Consider the following 17,926-nt stretch of genomic DNA (forward strand, 5'->3'; position numbering starts at 1 on the left):
TCTAAGAAAGATAAGCATCATTTACATCAACGTGGGGGGAACAGACCATGGGGTGTGGAGACAGACACACACCCCTTTGCTCAACATAAATACACTCAGATGTTTCCAAAGATGACCTACCGCCGGCAGGCCGCGGCAACGGCAAAAAAAAAAAAGAGTTTTTTTTTCCAAGTTAAATCATCACATAATATGATGGTAATGAGATTCTCGGGAAATCATTATGTCTCTGTCAGGTGGTAATAAAACGGCGTATTTGTCTCCGCTCCTGGTTCGCCGGGAGAATCCGCCGATCCGCCAGGCCTCATTTTACCTTGATGGAAACAAAACCCATTAGCCGAGGCGCGGCGGATTTTAATGAGGAAGACATGCCGGAAAGCAAGCCGGGTCAGCGATAATGAAACAGTTACACCTAGCTGAAACGGATAAAAATCTAATTACGCCCGTATCAATGGACTACTTCAGATCCGCGTGGCGTTGAGATCCCCATTTCAGGAATGCATTAGCCCTTTTTCTACCTAAATGGTTCCGGATAATTGGGGAGTCGGATACAAAGGAGAGGGGGAAAGGCACGTTTCGATTTTACCATAATATTAGAGAGAGAGGATATTTCTTTGGGGGAACCAAAAAAATGTGCCAGTTTTTCTCTCTTTTTTTAGGCAGAGGGTTTAAAAAAAAAAAAAAACACCATCCAGATCAAAACGTAAAATGCATCATTGAGCAAAACAAATTGACGGGGTTAGGCGGCAGCTCGGGAAAGCTGTAAGTCTTGGCAATTTGGGAGCCGGGATACAAGAAGACGAGCAGCCAAGCCTAAGGATCGAAACGTCGGTGGCGAGCGCCTTCTTTAGACCGTACAAAAAAACCCTCCGGTACGGTTTGCAAACAAAGTAGGGGGCTCTTCCTTGGTATTTCTGTCTCTCTTTTCTCTGGCTGCGTGCGTGTTAACTGTGCGATCGGAAAGGTTGCCCGCTTCAGAAGCGTCTCGACCCACAACGGGGGTCTGAAGGAAGCATTTCTTCGCACAGCGTTAAACTGTGGAACTCCCTGCCCCAGGATGTGGCGGTGGCTGCCAACTCGGAAGGCTTTAAAAGGGGGGTGGACATGTTCATGGAGGAGAGGGCTATCCATGGCTACTAGTAAAAGTGGATACCAGTCATCATTCTCTGCAGGAACAGAGGAGCATGCCTATTCTGTTAGGTGCTGTGCAACACAGGCAGGACAATGCTGCTGCAGTGGTCTTGTTTGTGGCTTCCTAGAGGTACCTGGTTGGCCACTGTGGGAACAGACTGCTGGACTTGATGGGCCTGGGTCTCCCATCCAAGTACTAGCTAGGGATGACCTTGATTATCCAGCGTGGTGTGAGAGCCAGTGTGGTGTAGTGGTTAAGAGCGGTGGTGAGGAGCAGCGCACTTTGATTTGGAGGACCGGGTTTGATTCCCCGCTCCTCCACATAAGTGGCGGAGACTAATCTGGTGAACTGGATTTGTTTCCCCACTCCTACACACAAAGCCAGCTGGGTGACCTTGGGCAAGTCACAGCTCTGTTAGAGCTCTCTCAACCCCACCTACCTCACAGGGTGTTTGTTGTGGGGAGGGGAAGGGAAGGTGATTGTAAGCTGGTTTGAGTCTCCCTTAACTGGTAGAGAAAGTCGGCATATAAGAACCAACTCTTCTTCTTCTTCTTCCTCTTCTTCCTCTTCCTCCTCTTCTTTCTTAGTGTCTGAGATATGACAAGATCAGGCTAGCCTGGGCCATCCCGGTCAGGGCGTGCCTCTTGTTAACCAACTTCAACTTCGTCCTGGTTTCAAGGGAGACCCATAGCTCTGGGATAACCATACAAGCTTCGGCGGTCCCTGGTTCGATAAGCTTTAAGGATCTCCGAAACCAGGTACTGCGGAAGACCCCTCTGCTCGAGACCCTGAAGCGTGGCTGCCACTCAAAGTCGACTCTCCCAAACCCGACGGTCCGATTCTTGGACTTAACCTCCGCTTCGGTACATCTCCGCATCCGGACTGCCCTTAAATCGGATCGTCTGTTTTGCCGCCGACTCGCCGCAGGAGAACTCTCCCCCCACCCCGCCCCTGCGCTCAGCTTCACCTCGATTTGCGTCTCAACTTTTATTTGAAGAGCGAGCGTACTTGCGGATCAAGGGATTTGGCCCTGCCTGTGGGCCCCGGCCGAGAAACTGATCCTTCCTTGCAAAATATTTGCCTACCTTAATCTTCCTTCTCGCTGACGGGTTATATAGCCGGGCTGCTTTCTCATCGATGGGTGAGAAGGTTAAGGCATGCATCTGTATTTGCTTTTGGATGTACACTCTTAAAAGCCGACGTTCGCAGGTCCAGGTTTTCCCCAAAGATTCCCCAAACCATACATCCCTAAGCTCCTCGGAGAAGAGTGAGACAAAAATGTGATAGATTTGCAGCGGCCTTGAAATTGTTATTCCAGTAAGACCGGAAACAATTTTATTAAAAAAAATTCCCGATAAACCAAAGGATATTCGAGTTATGTTTCTCCACATACTAACGGTTGCTAGAAGAAATCTTGCGAGATATTGGAAAAGCAATAAATTCCCTGATTTAAATAATTGGCTTGATAAGGTTAAAGAAACCTATGCTTTAATTTGGCGTATTATAATAACGACAAAAATACGGAAGAGGGGCCAAGGCTCAGTGGTAGAGCATCTGCTTGGCATGCAGGAGGTCCCAGGTTCAATCCCCGGCATCTCCAGTTAAATGGACTAAGCAAGTAAGTGATGTGAAAGACCTCCGCCTGAGACCCTGGAGAGCCACTGCCGGTCTGAGTAGACAATACTGACTTTGATGGACCTTCAGTAGAAGGCAGCTTCATGTGTTCAAGCTGGATGCTCGCTGGAATTTAACAATTCCAAGGATGGAAAAAACACTCCGATGTGTAAATCACAGAGAGGTAGTGATGTAATAATCATGCGGATTTTAGATAAATAGAGTATTGCTAGAAAATATTCTTAAGTGTAAGGATGTGTCACTGGCGACCAAGATCTAGTTAATTCATGCCATCGTATTCCTTATTACTATGTATGGGTGTGAAAGCTGGACAGTGAAGAAAGCTGGTAGGAAAAAAGTAGATTAGTTTGAAATGTGGTGTTGGAGGAGAGTGTTATGGATACCCTGGACTGCCCCCCCCCCCAAAAAAAAATCAGTGGGTTATAGATCAAATCTTGGCCATCTTCTGGGCATGGAGTAGGGGTCACTGGGGGTGTGTGGGGGAGGCAGTTGTGACTTTCCTGCATTGTGCAGGGGGTTGGACTAGATGACCCTGGTGGTCCCTTCCAACTCTATGATTCTAAATCAAACTGAACTGACCCTAGAAGCTCAAATGACTCAACTGAGTCTGTCGTACTTTGGTCACATTATGAGAAGACAAGAGTCACTGGAAAAGACAACAATGCTAGGAAAAGTGGAAGGCAGCAGGAAAAGAGGGAGAGGCAACATCAGATGGATTGACTCCATAAAGGAAGCCGCGGCCCTCAGTTTGCAAGACCTGAGCAAGGCTGATAGGACATTTTGGAGGACATTGCTTCTGTGAGCCCCTGGCGGTTTCCCGACCCCTTTGGCGTTGAAGAAAACGGAACGATTGCATTAAAGACAATATAACAATGGGCATTAAAGCGACCTCTTTAAAAAACCAAAACCAAAAATAACACCCACACTGTTTATATACCATTTCGATAACACATCTATCATCTTCTGCTGCTCGGTACACAGTAATTGCTCAGCTTTCCAAAGGCACACAGGTGGGGAAAAGGGGGCGCTCGCTTCTAATCTGAAAAAGGGCTCGCCCCTTGGGTGACACCGGCGGACCTCAATTAAAACCCCAAGCTTGTGGATGTCGAGGCCCATCACGGTTCCCGGAAGGATCCTGACCCTCCCGGGGCCAAAAGCTGATGGAGCAACCGGCAGCGGAATCAACAGATCTTGCTGAACGAGGCGGTTTTGATCTGCTAGCGCCGCAGGCCTATAAACGCCACCAGGCAGCGGGCGCGGAGACAAGAATTAATGCGGCCAGGAGAAGCAGGAAGCCAGCCAGGGCCTCTGCCCTTCCCAGATAACACACAGAGACTTTATTTTATTTTATTTTTTAAAAAAAACGTTGCGGAGCTGGGTCAGATTGTGGCCGGAAGAAGGGAAGGCCGTGATTGATGGACAACCTCCCAATTCTGACAGCGCCGGAGCCGGTGGAGAAATGTTGTATCATGCTAAGGGGGGAGAGGAAGCCCCCCCTATCAAGCCTGGCTTCATTCTTCAAGCCCTTCTCTCCTTGACCCTGCGAAACTAATGTTGCTTCCAGAAATCACTGTGGTTGCCAACCTCCAGGCGGAGCCTGGTGATCTTCAAGTACTTGAAGGGCTGTCCTATGGAGGATGGTGCTGAGTTGTTTTCTATGGCCCTAAAAGGTCGGACCAGAACCAACGAGTTGAAATTAAATCAAAAGAGTTTCCATCTAGACATTAGGAAGAACTTTCTAACAGTTAGAGGGGTTCTTCAGTGGAACAGGCTTCCTCGGGAGGTGGTGAGCTCTCCTTCCCTGGAGGTTTTTAAGCAGAGGCTAGATGGCCATCTGTCAGCAATGCTGATTCTATGACCTTAGGCAGTTCATGAGAGGGAGGGCATCTTCTGGGCATATAGGGGTCACTGGGGGGTGTGGGGGGTGGGAAGGCAGTTGTAAATTTCCGGCGTTGTGCAGGGGGTTGGACTAGATGATCGTGATGGTCCCTTCCAACTCTTTGATTCTATGATCTCCCAGAATTACAACTAATCTCCAGACTATGGAGATCAGTTTTCCTGGAGAAAATGGCTGCTTTGTATGGTGGGCTCTATGGTTTTATAACCTGCTGAGGTCCCTCCCCATCCCAAATCTTATCCTCCCCAGGTTTTGTCCGCAGAGCTGGCAACCCTAAGAAATAATAAACGCCAACAACATAGCCCCCAAGGGAGCCAAAGGGCTTGTTTCCTTGGCTCGGCTGCGTGGGATATCCCATTGCCGAAATTCTGGATTAAACGAATTGCTCAGGTGAGAATTCGAACACGGAGCTCTTATCAGGATCAGACTCAGTTCGTGAGCAGAGCTTTGTCTGTAGTACTGTAGCTTATCACTCTGCGCCACGGGGCACCCTGCAAGATTACAAATGGCAACAGATGAGACACAGTCCCTAACAGACCACAGCCCCTAAGAATTGGTCCAAGTAACTTCCCAACAGCTTGCTGGGGGTAAAGGGAAGACGACTGGGGAAGGCACTGGCAAGCCACCCCGTAAACAAAGTCTGCCTAGGAAACATCGGGATGTGACGTCACCCCATGGGTCAGGGATGACCCGGTGCTTGCACGGGGGACCTTTACTGTACTTTAACTTCCCAACAGCAACTCAGTAAATCCTGACTAGTTGCCAACCCTGGGTAGCAGGCGGCCGGCTAGGCGATATCGAATATTTCCCACGGCACCGATCCCACTCGACAGCAACCATCGATTCAAGCACACGAGGCGCTCGGCGAAAGAAAAAAACAGGCGCCCTCTCCGTTTCCGAGCGGGTTCTTCGCAAGGATCGCGCGCCACTACAAATGTCCTACTTGAGCTACCGAGTAGCGCGAGCCTGGCCCAAGACCGAACGCGCTCCTGGAGAATTATAGACTTTCTGTACCAATTTCTTTCTTTTTCAAAAAAAAAAAAAAAAGGCAAAAATAAAAATCGCGCATCCATTTGAAACCAATCATCGCTATTAAAGGCAACTTTCCCCTCTCCTGCCATTACAAAAAAACAAATCTTTCAACGCCGCAGACGGATTCTGAGTCATCTTCACCCAGTACTTACTAATCCGTCTCTTTCTCTTTGTATCTGACAATTCGTGAAGAGCCCAATTACGGTGGGAGGGGAGGGAGCTTTGCACGCCACTCTTAGAAGATAACTAGAAACACTCTTAACGTTCTGCGATTTCGGAGGGGAGGCGAGAAATTCAGTCTGAAGGGCTGGACTTTTGGCAGCAACAAAAAGTACTTATATATTTTTTATTATTTAAAAAACAGCTGAAACACAGAACGCTTTTACCAAACCCGAGAACCCGTCGTTGAAGACGCTCTCCAGATAATTCATGTGCCAGATGAATTGCCTAGGAAGGGAGGAATGAGTTATATAAAATATTTTAAGGCCACCCCGACTTGAGCATGCCTATTATTTTGGGTGCAGTGGAACACAGGCAGGATGGTGCTGCTGCACTCGTCTTGTTTGTGGCTTCCTCGAGGCACCTGGTTGGCCACTGTGTGAACAGACTGCAGGACTTGATGGGCCTTGGTCTGATCCAGCAGGGCCTTTCTTATGTACTGGATTGCCCAGGCTGGCCCGATCTCATCAGATCTCAGAAGCTAAGCAGGGTCAGGCTTGGTTAGTACTTGGATGGGAGGCCACTGAGGAAGTCCAAGGTTGTTACAGAGTCAGGCAACGGCAAAACCACCTCTGTTTGCCTCTGCCCTGACCTGGATGGCCTAGGCTAACCTGATGTTGTCAGATCTCAGAAGCTAAGCAGGGTCAGCCCTGGTTAAGCCTTGAATGGGAGACTACCAAGAAGTCATGAGAACATAAGAAAAGCCCTGATGGATCAGACCAAGGCCCACCAAGTCCAGCTGTCTGTTCACACAGTGGACAACCAGGTGCCTCCAGGAAGCCCCCAAACAAGGCAACTGCAGCAGCATCCTGCCTGTCTTCCATAGCACCTAAGTCCAGGGTTGCTACACAGAGTCAGGCAATGGCAAAACCACCTCTGTTTGTCTCTTGCCCTGACCTGGATGGCCCAGGCTTGCCTGATCTCAGCAGATCTCGAAAGCTAAGCAGGGTCAGCCCTGGTTAGTATTTGGATGGGAGACCTCCAAGGAAGTCCAGGGACACTTCTGGTCTGATCCAGCCGGGCTTTTCTTAGGCTCTTATGCTATGTTCTGCTATGACAGCTTCGCTCATCTGCTCAGAAGAGTTGGTTTTTATATGCCGACTTTCTCTACCTTTTAAGGAGAATCAAACAGTCTTACAATCACCTTCCCTTCCTTCCCCACAACAGACACCTTGAAGAGGGAGGTGGGGCTGAGTCTGGAGAGAACTGTGACTAGCATAAGGTCACCCAGCTGGCTTCTTGTGTAGGAGTGAGGAAACCAACCTGATTCACCAGATTAGCCTCCGCCGTTCAAGTGGAGGAGTGGGGAATCAAACGTGGTTTTCCAGATTAGAGTCCACAGCTCTCAACAACACCATGCTGGCTCTCAGGATCAGGGGCCACCCCGCAAACAGGCAAGATCAATGACTGCCCATACACGTGATTTCTCCGTTGTGACCCCCCCAACTTGTGGAAGAGCCTGGCTGAGATCAGGAAGGCTTCCACCATTCTGCAAATGATGTAAAACAGAGTTTTCCAGGAGAGCTTTTCTATAGCAACAGGGCTATAGCAGGTTAATCAACACTTTCTCATCGAGTAATGTCTCTGCCCCCTTTACCCTGCTTTTTACGGAACTGAAGATGATCCAGATTTAAACACAGAGATCTGGTCTCGCGTCTCATTTGCCCTCCCGTCACCGTGCACGTAAAAGGACATGTGAAATATATCGTCGTACGGCTGCCTGCTTAACGCGCGTCCCTCATGCTCGCAATTTAATGCGCGTCCCTCGTTCTCGCAATTTATTAATAAATCTGCACTAAACAATACAGTGAGATGTCCTCGGCAGCCAGGAGACGCAGTTACTAAGACACCCGGTCTAGATGTGAGTGGCTGTAAATTCTCAATAAATATAAGAAGGGATATTAAAAAAAAAAATCCCAGGAAGATGTAGAACAAGAAAGGAACAAGAAGTTATTTGAAGTGGAACCTATTTAAGAATTACATTCATTAAAGAAACATAGCGCAAGAAAATCTTGTTAGCACAAGGACAGGACTTTAATGATCTATTCGGTTTCGTAATGCATTACCACCCGGTTCTTTAGGATGGGAATCGGGTAAAAATAGTGTTTATAACAGGAAAATACTGTCCAAAACCATTTTCTTGAAGACAGCTCTCTCTCTCACACGCGTACCGTACCGGATCAGGCCAAAAATACATCGAGTTCAGTATCCTGTTAAAATTTTGACAGCAGCCACCCAGATGTTTCTGGGAAACCCACAAGGGGGAATGAAGGAAACGAACCTTTGGCTCGAGCTCTGGAACGTTCCAAAGCATCTTCGGGTCAGGCCCCACCCGTGCGGGCGAATGAAGATACCACCCGCTCCCCCCGAGTTCTCAAGTAGAAAAGAGTAAGCCCTTCTGTAGGAGCCCAAAGCTCAAAAGTTCTCAACCACGCTATCAAGCGATTCCTCCAAAGATGCTCACGTTATATAATTTTAGCTGTAAAATTTGCCTTCGAGTCGTTTTCGTTTGCCCCAGAAGGTCGGACCAGAATCGGACCAGAATCAAAAGAGTTTCCGTCTAGACATTAGGAAGAATTTTCTAACAGTTTGAGCGGTTCATCGGTGGAACAGGCTTCCTCGGGAGGTGGTGAGCTCTCCTTCCCTGGAGGTTTTTAAGCAGAGGCTAGATGGCCATCTGTCAGCAATGCTGATTCTATGACCTTAGGCAGTTCATGAGGGCATCTTGGCCATCTTCTGGGCATGGAGTAGGGGTCACTGGGGGTGTGGGGGGGAGATAGTTGTGAAATTCCTGCATTGTGCAGGGGGTTAGACTAGATGACCCTGGTGGTGCCTTCTAACTCTATGAGTCTCTATGATGGATTTGGGGATTCCCCCCCACTCCAAAATAGCTAGCAACCAACGCTAAACAGGGGTGATGATACTGGACTTTAAAGCCGCATGCGGAATGCATTAGCAATTTAGATAACATAGTTATTGCTCCGGTCGGTGGTGGCATCCATGTGTGTTACAAACCATATACATTGGTCGCCAATCATCCTGGAAACTGAAGAACTGGGTGTAGCAGCATGGAATAGTGTTTGGAGACCAAAGATCTGAGAGATCTAGGTTTGAATCCCAGCTGTGCCATAGAAGCTTGCTGGGGGGGTGGCCTTGGGTTACTCACACGCGCGGCCCGGACTACGTCGCAAGGTTGTTGTGAGGATGAAACGGAAGGGTGGAGTACGATGTAAGCTACTTTGGATCTTCACTAGGGGAGAAAGGCAGGGTATAAATTAAGAAGAAGAAGAGTCGGTTTCTATATGCCGACTTTCTCTACCACTTAAGGAAGGATTAAACCGGCTTACAATCACCTTCCCTTCCCCTCCCCACAACAGAGACCCTGTGAGGTAGGTGGGACTGAGAGAGTGTGACTAGCCCAAGGTCACCCAGCTGGCTTCATGTGGAGGAGTGAGGAAACCAATCCGGTTCACCAGATTAGCCTCCGCCGCTCATGTGGAGGAGCGGGGAATCCAACCTGGTTCTTCAGATTAAAGTCCAACGCTCCAAACCTCCGCTCTTAACCACTACACCACACTGGCTCTCAGTAAAATGAAATATAACGGGGAAAGTTGGGGACAAGTCTCAGTGATATGATTCTCTCTGTTCATTTTGGAAGCCATTTTTTTGGGGGGTATTGTTTATTTCAGTTTCGTAAAGTGGACTCTTCCCTGCAGGAAAATGGGGACCCCTTAAAGCATTTTAGAAAATATTTATTCTGGAAAAAATGTCACCCTGTACAAATTTTAACTAGAACATTCTCAACACTGCAAGGTATATATATACATTTATAAAAAAATGCTAACACCGACTCAAAGGAAAGCCATTTCGTATCTTTCTTTTTTAAATTACAAAGGTAAAAGCTAAAAACATTTCTCTCTCTCTCTCAAGAACCTATTTTATTGATAGACATTGAAATGTGTCAAAGCTCAAAAAAATATCACCGGCGTATCTTATACGTCTTCTTCTTTTTTTTTTAATTTGCACTGGTTCCATCCAAATACATCTCTTGATGACAATTTTATAAATTCCCTTTTTTAGGCATAGGTAAACTACTAAACTTGACGTCAAAAAAACAGGTCCATTTGTTTCTGTACAGCGGGGGGACGGGGACGAAATCCTAACAGAATGGGGTCATTTCTCTAACTACTAGCAAAAACACAGGGCTCCTCTTATACATCATTACAAAAAAAAACCTCTGTACAAACTCACTGTAGCTCATGTATATTTCAGACTGGATTAAAACACTATTTGAGTCATCTTGGTACCAACGCGAAGGCAACAGAGGAAGGAAAACACTTTTCTTAATATCAAAAAAGGTTCACACAGCCAGCTCCTACCACGTAGGAACGCTCGTTTGCGTCAAAAGTGTATCAAAAGGCCTTGGGAAGCTCCAAGGGGGTCGATCTTCCGTCTTGCAAAGCGGCGTCGCCATCTTCACGTCTGGCACAAAGCGAGATTTCTTCTGTGCGGTATTTAAGTTTCTCCCCACCCCTTCCCGGATTTTCAGCCGTTCGTTAAAAAAGAAGTAGCTACTCTTGCGGAAACGAGCACACAAAATTGCTTCGAAAGGGTCTTTAAAAAAACAACAACAGCAGAGCTTCTGTAAACATGATCACATCGAAGACGGGGGTGGCCCGGGGGGGGAGGTTCGGGGGCGGCAGTAGGGGGGAACGGAGCGAGCCGCAGAGCCCGAATCCTCTTCACATTTTCCTCTCTCTCCCAGGTCCCTCCCGCCACCGTGATGTCCCTACCGCCACCAAGAGCGTCCTGGAACCGACTGAAAAGCGTGCACTCCTCCCGCGGGGGTTAGAGCCAAGGGTGCCAGGCCGGATCCATGCGGCAGAGGTTGTCTAGGCTGTTGGCCGCGGCGACCAGCGTGTTGACTTTGCTCTCCCCGCCCTCAAACTGCGCCAGGTTGTGCAGCCGGGTCATGATGGCGGTGACGGCTTTTTGGACCAGTGACACCAGCTGCTGGCTGTCCATGTTCTCCGGCTGCCCGGCAGCCGAGAGCGGGGACGAGGTGTCCTCCTGCGTCTTCTTGTGCCAAGCGATGATCTCGTCTCGCAGCACGGTCTTCAGGATGCCGTCGACCTGCAAAGGAGGAGTTGTTTCCTGTTGCCCCAGAAGGTTGGACCAGAACCAACGGGTTGAAATTAAATCAAAAGAGTTTCCATCGAGAGAAGTGGTTCCCAAAGTGGGCAGTGCCACCCCCTGGGGGGGATTACCTAGAGGGGCACTAAGAGGCAAAGGGACAGCACGCTAGAGGTGGGCCCCTTCAACTGTGTTGATGAATAGGGTAGGGGGCACTGGGGTTGAGTCTGTGGAACCAAGGGGGCGGTAGCCCGAAAGGTTTTCTGAACCACTGATCTAGACATTAGGAAGAATTCGCTAACAGTTAGAGCGGTTCCTCGGTGGAACAGGCTTCCTTGGGAGGTGGTGAGCTCTCCTTCCCCGGAGGTTTTTAAGTAGAGGCTAGATAGCCATCAGTTTCTATGACTGTAGGCAGATCATGAGAAGGAGGGCATCGTGGCCATCTTCTAGGCATGGAGTAGGGGTCACTGGGGGTTTGTGGGGGACGTGGCCCTAGCCTGTAATTTTCCCATCTAAATATTGCAGACTCCCAGCATTCCCTGTAACAGGGGAGGTAGTTGTGAATTTCCTGCATTGTGCAGGGGTTGGACTAGATGACCCTGGTCTAGGTTGGACTAGAGACCCTTCCAACTCTATGATTTTAGGAGTAGAAAAGAGAATGATGTCGAACTGAGGAGGGGATTTCAGATTTAACAAAATGGTCCGACCCTGCTGACAGAGGATCTCCATGCTTCCAGCTGTCCCTTTGCAGACCATGGAGGGAGGGGGGGGGCTGCCATGGGGACGTGCTGATAGTACTGCCCTGAGCATGGCACCTACCTTAAAGTTCGGCTGGGCGAAGCAGCGAGCCACCGCGATCATGGACGCGGTCAGGGGGCCGGAGACGCCGATGGTGGTGAGGAATTCGGAAATGTTGGGCGTGAGGCGGAACGGGACTGGGCGGTTGGCGTCCAGATCCCCAGTCGCGTCGTTGATGTCGAATCGGAAGTAGGCCACGTTCAGCTTGCCTGTGTCCTGTGGGTAAAACGAAAAGGGGGAGAGAGACACACAAAGTTAAGTATCGAACGGCGGGAAGGAAAATCAACTTTATTCGGACAAAAAGCTACCTCACGGCGGGAATGCCCAGGCGTCTCTAGAAAGCACCCCCCCGGATTCCAAGTGTCAGTTGAATGCAAGGACATTTTAAGATACCTCTTCAGTGCCCACGTCCTCCCGCACAGGCAAGGCCGGCACGGCACCAAGGATAACAAGAATGTGAGATATGTATGCTATTTCCGATTAGCCGGCATAGACAAGTGGCGGGCAAGACCGCCCTGTGCCAAGGATTCGTCTCGAAATAATAGGCCCTTTTGTGGTGCAGGGTGGAGAGATCAGTGTGGAAAGAAAATCTCTTTCCCCACCCCCTGCATGCTGGCACAGTACTTCATTGTCTAGTCTGAGTAAGCATCTGAAAAGGAAAGCTTGTGCAGCGAAGGTTCGAAAAAAGGGGGGATGGGCATTTTTTCGATTAAGTCCGGCACACCATGCGTGACACTGTGGAGTGGCCTTCTAGTGAATCAGACCCTTGGCCCGCCAAGTTCAGCACAATCTACCCAGACGGGCGACAGCACTCCAGGACCTCAGGGAGAGGTCTTTCGCCTCACCTACTAGGGAGGGGCCGTGGCCGTGGTAGAGCATCTGCTTGGCATGCAGAAGGCCCCAGGTTCAATCCTTGGCATCTCCAGGATTGTGAGGTAGGAGACCCCAGGGAGCTCTTGAGTCAATTGGTCTGACCTCAAAGGACCAAGGGTCTGATTCAGTAGAAAGCAACTTCATGTGTTCTCTGGCCTGTAGCCAGAATGAGTGGTACTCTTTAGGGAGGGCTAGGGCTCAGTGGTAGAGCATCTGCTCGGCATGCAGAAGGTCCCAGGTTCAATCCCTGGCAATCTCCAGTTAAAAGGACTAGGCAAGTAGGTGATGGGAGACCCTGGAGAGCTGCTGCCGGTCTGAGCAGACAATACTGACTTTGATGGACCAAGGGTCTGATTCAGTAGAAGGCAGCTTCATGTGTTCAACCAGAAAAGTGCATAAAAGAGCAACCAAAATGATCAGGGGGCTAGAACAACTGCCCTATGAAGAGCGGGTAAATCATTTAGGGATGTTTATCTTAGAAAAAAGGGGAGAAAGGGGAGACACGATAAAGATCTATAAAATTATGCATGGTGTGGAGAAGACTGGACAGGGAGAACTTCTCCCTCTCTCATAATAGAAGAACAGTTGGTTATTACACCCTCCCTTCCTCTCCCCACAACAGTCACCTTGTGAGGTAGGTGGGGCTGAGAGAGTTCGGAGAGAGCGGTGACTAGCCCAAGGTCATCCAGCAGGCGTCATGTGTAGGAGAAACGCCACTCAAGTGGAGGAGTGGGGAAACCAACCCCGGTTCGCCAGATTAGTCCGCCACTCTTAATCACTACACCATGCTGGTTCTCTAGAGCGTGGGGTCATCTGCTGATCACTACTGCCCCTATTTGCATCGCAAGCCTTTGAGTCCTTACAACAGGGGTGGGGAACGTCAGGCCTGGGGGCCGTTTAAAGCCCACAAAATCATTTGGTCTGGCCCTTTGTGGGTGCTGGCAGATCTCTAGCTCAGAAGGATCTAAGACTGGTGATCCGCCCCCTCCCGCGGACAAGAATAGCCTCTATTCAAGGCAGATGTTTGTTTTGCCAAGAAAAGGAACCTTTTTTTCCCCTTGCAGAAGAGTCGTTAGCTATGGAGCTGCTAGGACCACCCAAGAAACGGTGTTAACCCTTTCCCACCTAGGCCATGGAGAAACGTATTGGTCAGCTAATATTTAAGTTGATAATTTTGTATGGCCTGCAAATGATGTTACAAATATCCAATTGGCCCTTGGCAGAAAAAAGATTCCCCACCCCTACCTTACAAGGTCGAAAGGCAGCTCATAAATGTTCTAAATAGATAAATAGGTAAGCGACCCGTATGCAACCGGCGAGCCGGCTCCTTCGAGGCCTACCTGAGCAATCTGCAGCATTTCGGGGTTGAGCCGGTTCAAGTGGAAGACGAACTCGGCAAAGCCGATCAAGGCCAGCTGGATGGTGAGCATCTTTCGGAAGGTCCAGTAGTCGGTGGCATTGGGGAAGGTGTGCAGCGCCCACTCCTTCAGCATGCTGCGCGGCACCATGTTGCCCTGGACCTCTTTCAGAATGTCGCGGAGAACCTGGCCGGGAGAGAAGGACGGGATTAGGGCATTTGACTTGTGGGGAGGGGCTGTGGCTCAGTGGCAGAGCCTCTGCTTGGCACGAAGAAGGACCCAGGTTCAATTCCCGGCATCTCCAGTTAAAGGGACCAGGCAGGTAGGTGATGTGAAAGACCTCCACCTGAGATCTTGGAGAGCCATAGGGAGGGGCCATGGCTCAGTGGTAGAGCCTCTGCTTGGCACGCAGAAGGTCCCAGGTTCAATCCCCAGCAACTCCAGTTAAAGGGACCAGGCAAGTCGGTGATGGGAAAGTCCTCTGCCTGAGACCCTGGAGAGCCACTGCCTGTCAGAGTAGACAATACTGACTTTGATGGACCAGGGATCTGATTCAGTAAAGGCAGCTTGATATTAGGGAAGGGGCCATGGCTCAGTGGTAGAGTATCTGCTTGGCATGCAGAAGGTCCCAGGTTCAATCCCCCGCATCTCCAATTAAAGGAACTAGGCAGGTGGGTGATGTAAAAGATCTCTCTGCCTGAGTCCCCGGAAAGCCGCTGCCGGTCTGAGTAGACAAGACTGACTTTGATGGTCTGATTCAGTATAACGCAGAGTCATGTGTGTGTGTGTGTGTGATTTTGGGGTGGGGGCTGATTTCAAGGGGTCTTTTGCAAATCGCGAGAAGTCATTGTCCCGCTGTATGCTGCATTGGTCAGGCCGTGACTGGAGTATTGTGTGCAGTTCTGGAGGCCCCACTTCAAAAAGGCTGTGGACAGAACGGAGCGGGGGCAGAGGAGAGTGACGAGGATGATCGGGGGCCTGGAGACCAAGCCCTACCAGGAAAGGCTGAGGGACGTGGGAATGTTCAGCCTGGAGAAGAGGAGGTTGAGGGGGGACAGGATTGCTCTCTTGAAGTATCTGAAGGGCTGTCACTTAGAGGAGGGCAGGGAGCTGCTCCTGTTGGCAGCAGAGGAGAGGGCACGCAAGATTGGGTATAAATTACAGGGGAAAGGTACCGGCTGGATATTAGGAAGAAATTTTTTACAGTAAGGGTTGTTCAGCAGTGGAATCGGCTACCTAGGGAGGTGGTGAGCTTCCCCTCACTGGCAGTCTTTAAGCAGAGGCTGGACAAACACTTGTCAGGGATGCTCTAGGCTGATCCTGCCTTGAGCAGGGGGTTGGACTAGATGGCCTGAATGACCCCCTCCCAACTCTAGGATTCTATGATTTGTTTCTGTGAATTATGCACCTGGCTGAACATCTTCACACCTATGTTAGAAACGATATTTACTGCAGAGTTGGTGCCGGGTCCCGTCGAGAAGTCATTCCAGTAATCAGAAGCCACAAATGTGACATCGAAGAATGACTCCCTGTCAACAGTTCTGGAATCAATACCGTGGCTTTTTGGCCGAGATGGGACGGGCCAAAACAGGAGAGGCAAGCCAAGCAACAGTATCATAAAACCATGGGCAAGCTTGCATGATGGGAATGAAGGCGGCATGGTATAGCCCGATCTCGTCAGATCTCGGAAGCTGAGATGGGAGAGACCCCCATGGAAGACTCGGCAGAGCCAGACAATGGCAAACCACCTCTGCTTCCCACTTGCCTTGAAAACCTCACCAGGGGTCGCTATAAGTTGGCGGCACTTCACACACACACAAGCTTCCATGGGAACAGAGGCAGAGTTATAGAAGCAGAGGAAAGTTTCTATCCTTTGTAATTAAACTATCTAGTGGAACACCCTCATGCCAAGACAGCATGACATCACAAGAACATAAGAAAAGCCCTGCTGGATCAGACCAAGGCCCATCAAGTCCAGCAGTCTGTTCACACAGCGGCCCAACCAGGTGCCTCTAGGAAGCCCACAAACAAGACGACTGCAGCAGCACCATCCTGCCTGTGTTCCACAGCACCTAATATAATAGGCATGCTCCTCTGATCCTGGAGAGAAGGAAGATAAGAACAGCCCTGCTGGATCAGACCGAGGCCCATCAAGTCCAGCTGTCTGTTCACACACTGGCCAGCCAGGGGCCTCTAGGAAGCCCACAAGCAAGACGACTGCAGCAGCATCGCCCTGCCTGTGATCCAAAGCACCTATTATAATAGGCATGCTCCTATTGTGCAACTCCCTGCCCCAGGATGTGGTGATGGCTGCCAGCTTGGAGGGCTTTAAGAGGGGAGTGGACATATTCATGGAGGAGAGGGGTATTCATGGCTGTTAGTTAGAATGGATACTAGTCATGCTGCATACCTATTCTCTCTAGTATCAGAGGAGCATGCCTATTATTTTGGGTGTGGTGGAACACAGGCAGGATGGTGCTGCTGCACTCGTCTTGTTAGTGGCTTGCTAGAGGCACCTGGTTGGCCACTGTGTGAACAGACTGCTGGACTTGATGGGCCTTGGTCTGATCCAGCAGGGCCTTTCTTATGTTCTTATATGATACTACAGAGAATGGGTATGCATCATGACTAGTAGCCATTCTGACTAGTAGCCATGGATAGCCCTCTCCTCCATGAACATGTCCACTCCCCTCTTCAAGCCTTCCAGGTTGGCAAGTCTTCCTTTTTTCTGGTTTGAATCTCTCACCCTCCAGCTTCAGCAGATGACCCTGTGTTAGCATTATGAGAGGGAGAAAACCTTCTCCCTTTCCACTCTCTCCACACCATGCATAATTTCATAGACCTCTATCATGTCTCCCCTTAACCACCTTCTTTCCAAGTTAAACAGCCCTAAGCGTTTCAACCGCTCTTCACAGGGCAGTTGCTCTAGCCCCCTTGATCGTTTTGGTTGCTTTTTTCGGCACCTTCTCAAGCTCTGCAATATTCTTTTTTACGAATGATAACCATAACTATACACAGTATTCCAAGTGTGGTCCCCCCAAAGATTTGTACAAGGGCAGTACGATAATAGCAGTTTTATTCTCTATTCCTCATCTAATTATGGCCAGCATAGAATCTGCCTTTTTCACAGCTGCTGCACACTGGGTCGACGCCTTCATCAAGCGATCCACTGCCAACCCAAGATCCCTTTCTTGGTTTGTCGCTGCCAGCACAGATCCCATCATGCGAAGCTGGGATTTTTTTTTTGCCCCCAACATGCATCACTTTACACTTGGTTGCTACGATGAAGTCCTGGCGACTCCCCCACCGCTTCCTACTTTCCCGAGATCGCTGCCACGTTCCTCACGTGGATTTTAAGCCCTGAGCGACAGTCTGATCTTTCCCAGTACTTAGTATGCGGCGAAGGCCCCGCGATTAGTTTCGAGCATCTGTGCGTTAACGTTACCACACACTCTGCAGCCAAGTTGTGCCGCGCATGTAAACATCTGCGAACTACCTCCGTATTTAATTACTACAGCATGGCCTGGCCTAATTAATTGGAAAGAGAAATAAAGTCGGGACCCGCTCCAGCATGCTCGGAAGGAACGAGAATTGGTACGCACTTAAGTTTAAACTACACCGGGAGGATGAAAAGTTGCACGGCCTGTAGGGAAGAATCTAATAATAATAATAATAATAATAATAATAAAAAAAGGTAGGAAAAACCCCAAAAGGGGGAAGGTCGACAAAATTTCCACAAAATAATACTGCACGAAATAAATATATCACTCCCTGGATAAAACAGCTAAAGACGCTTTCTGAGAAGCGGATACTCAATTGTGTGAGAGAGGTGGCAACTTTTCTTTTTATAGC

General features: G+C 49.3%; 1 protein-coding gene across 1 annotated transcript in view; it reads right to left on the bottom strand.

The window, feature by feature from the left end:
- Positions 1-10,760: 10,760 nt before the first annotated feature.
- Positions 10,761-17,926, bottom strand: part of TRRAP (transformation/transcription domain associated protein) — a 109,527-nt gene continuing 102,361 nt past the window's right edge. Inside the window, exons 68-70 of the mRNA XM_056866151.1 lie at positions 14,057-14,260; positions 11,865-12,059; positions 10,761-11,045 (exon numbers count right to left, since the gene is read on the bottom strand). Of these exons, the coding sequence (XP_056722129.1) occupies positions 10,761-11,045; positions 11,865-12,059; positions 14,057-14,260 (684 nt within the window). The remainder of the gene's footprint in view (positions 11,046-11,864; positions 12,060-14,056; positions 14,261-17,926) is intronic.

The sequence above is a fragment of the Euleptes europaea genome, chromosome 21 (genome assembly GCF_029931775.1).
Source record: "Euleptes europaea isolate rEulEur1 chromosome 21, rEulEur1.hap1, whole genome shotgun sequence".
Taxonomy (NCBI): domain Eukaryota; kingdom Metazoa; phylum Chordata; class Lepidosauria; order Squamata; family Sphaerodactylidae; genus Euleptes; species Euleptes europaea.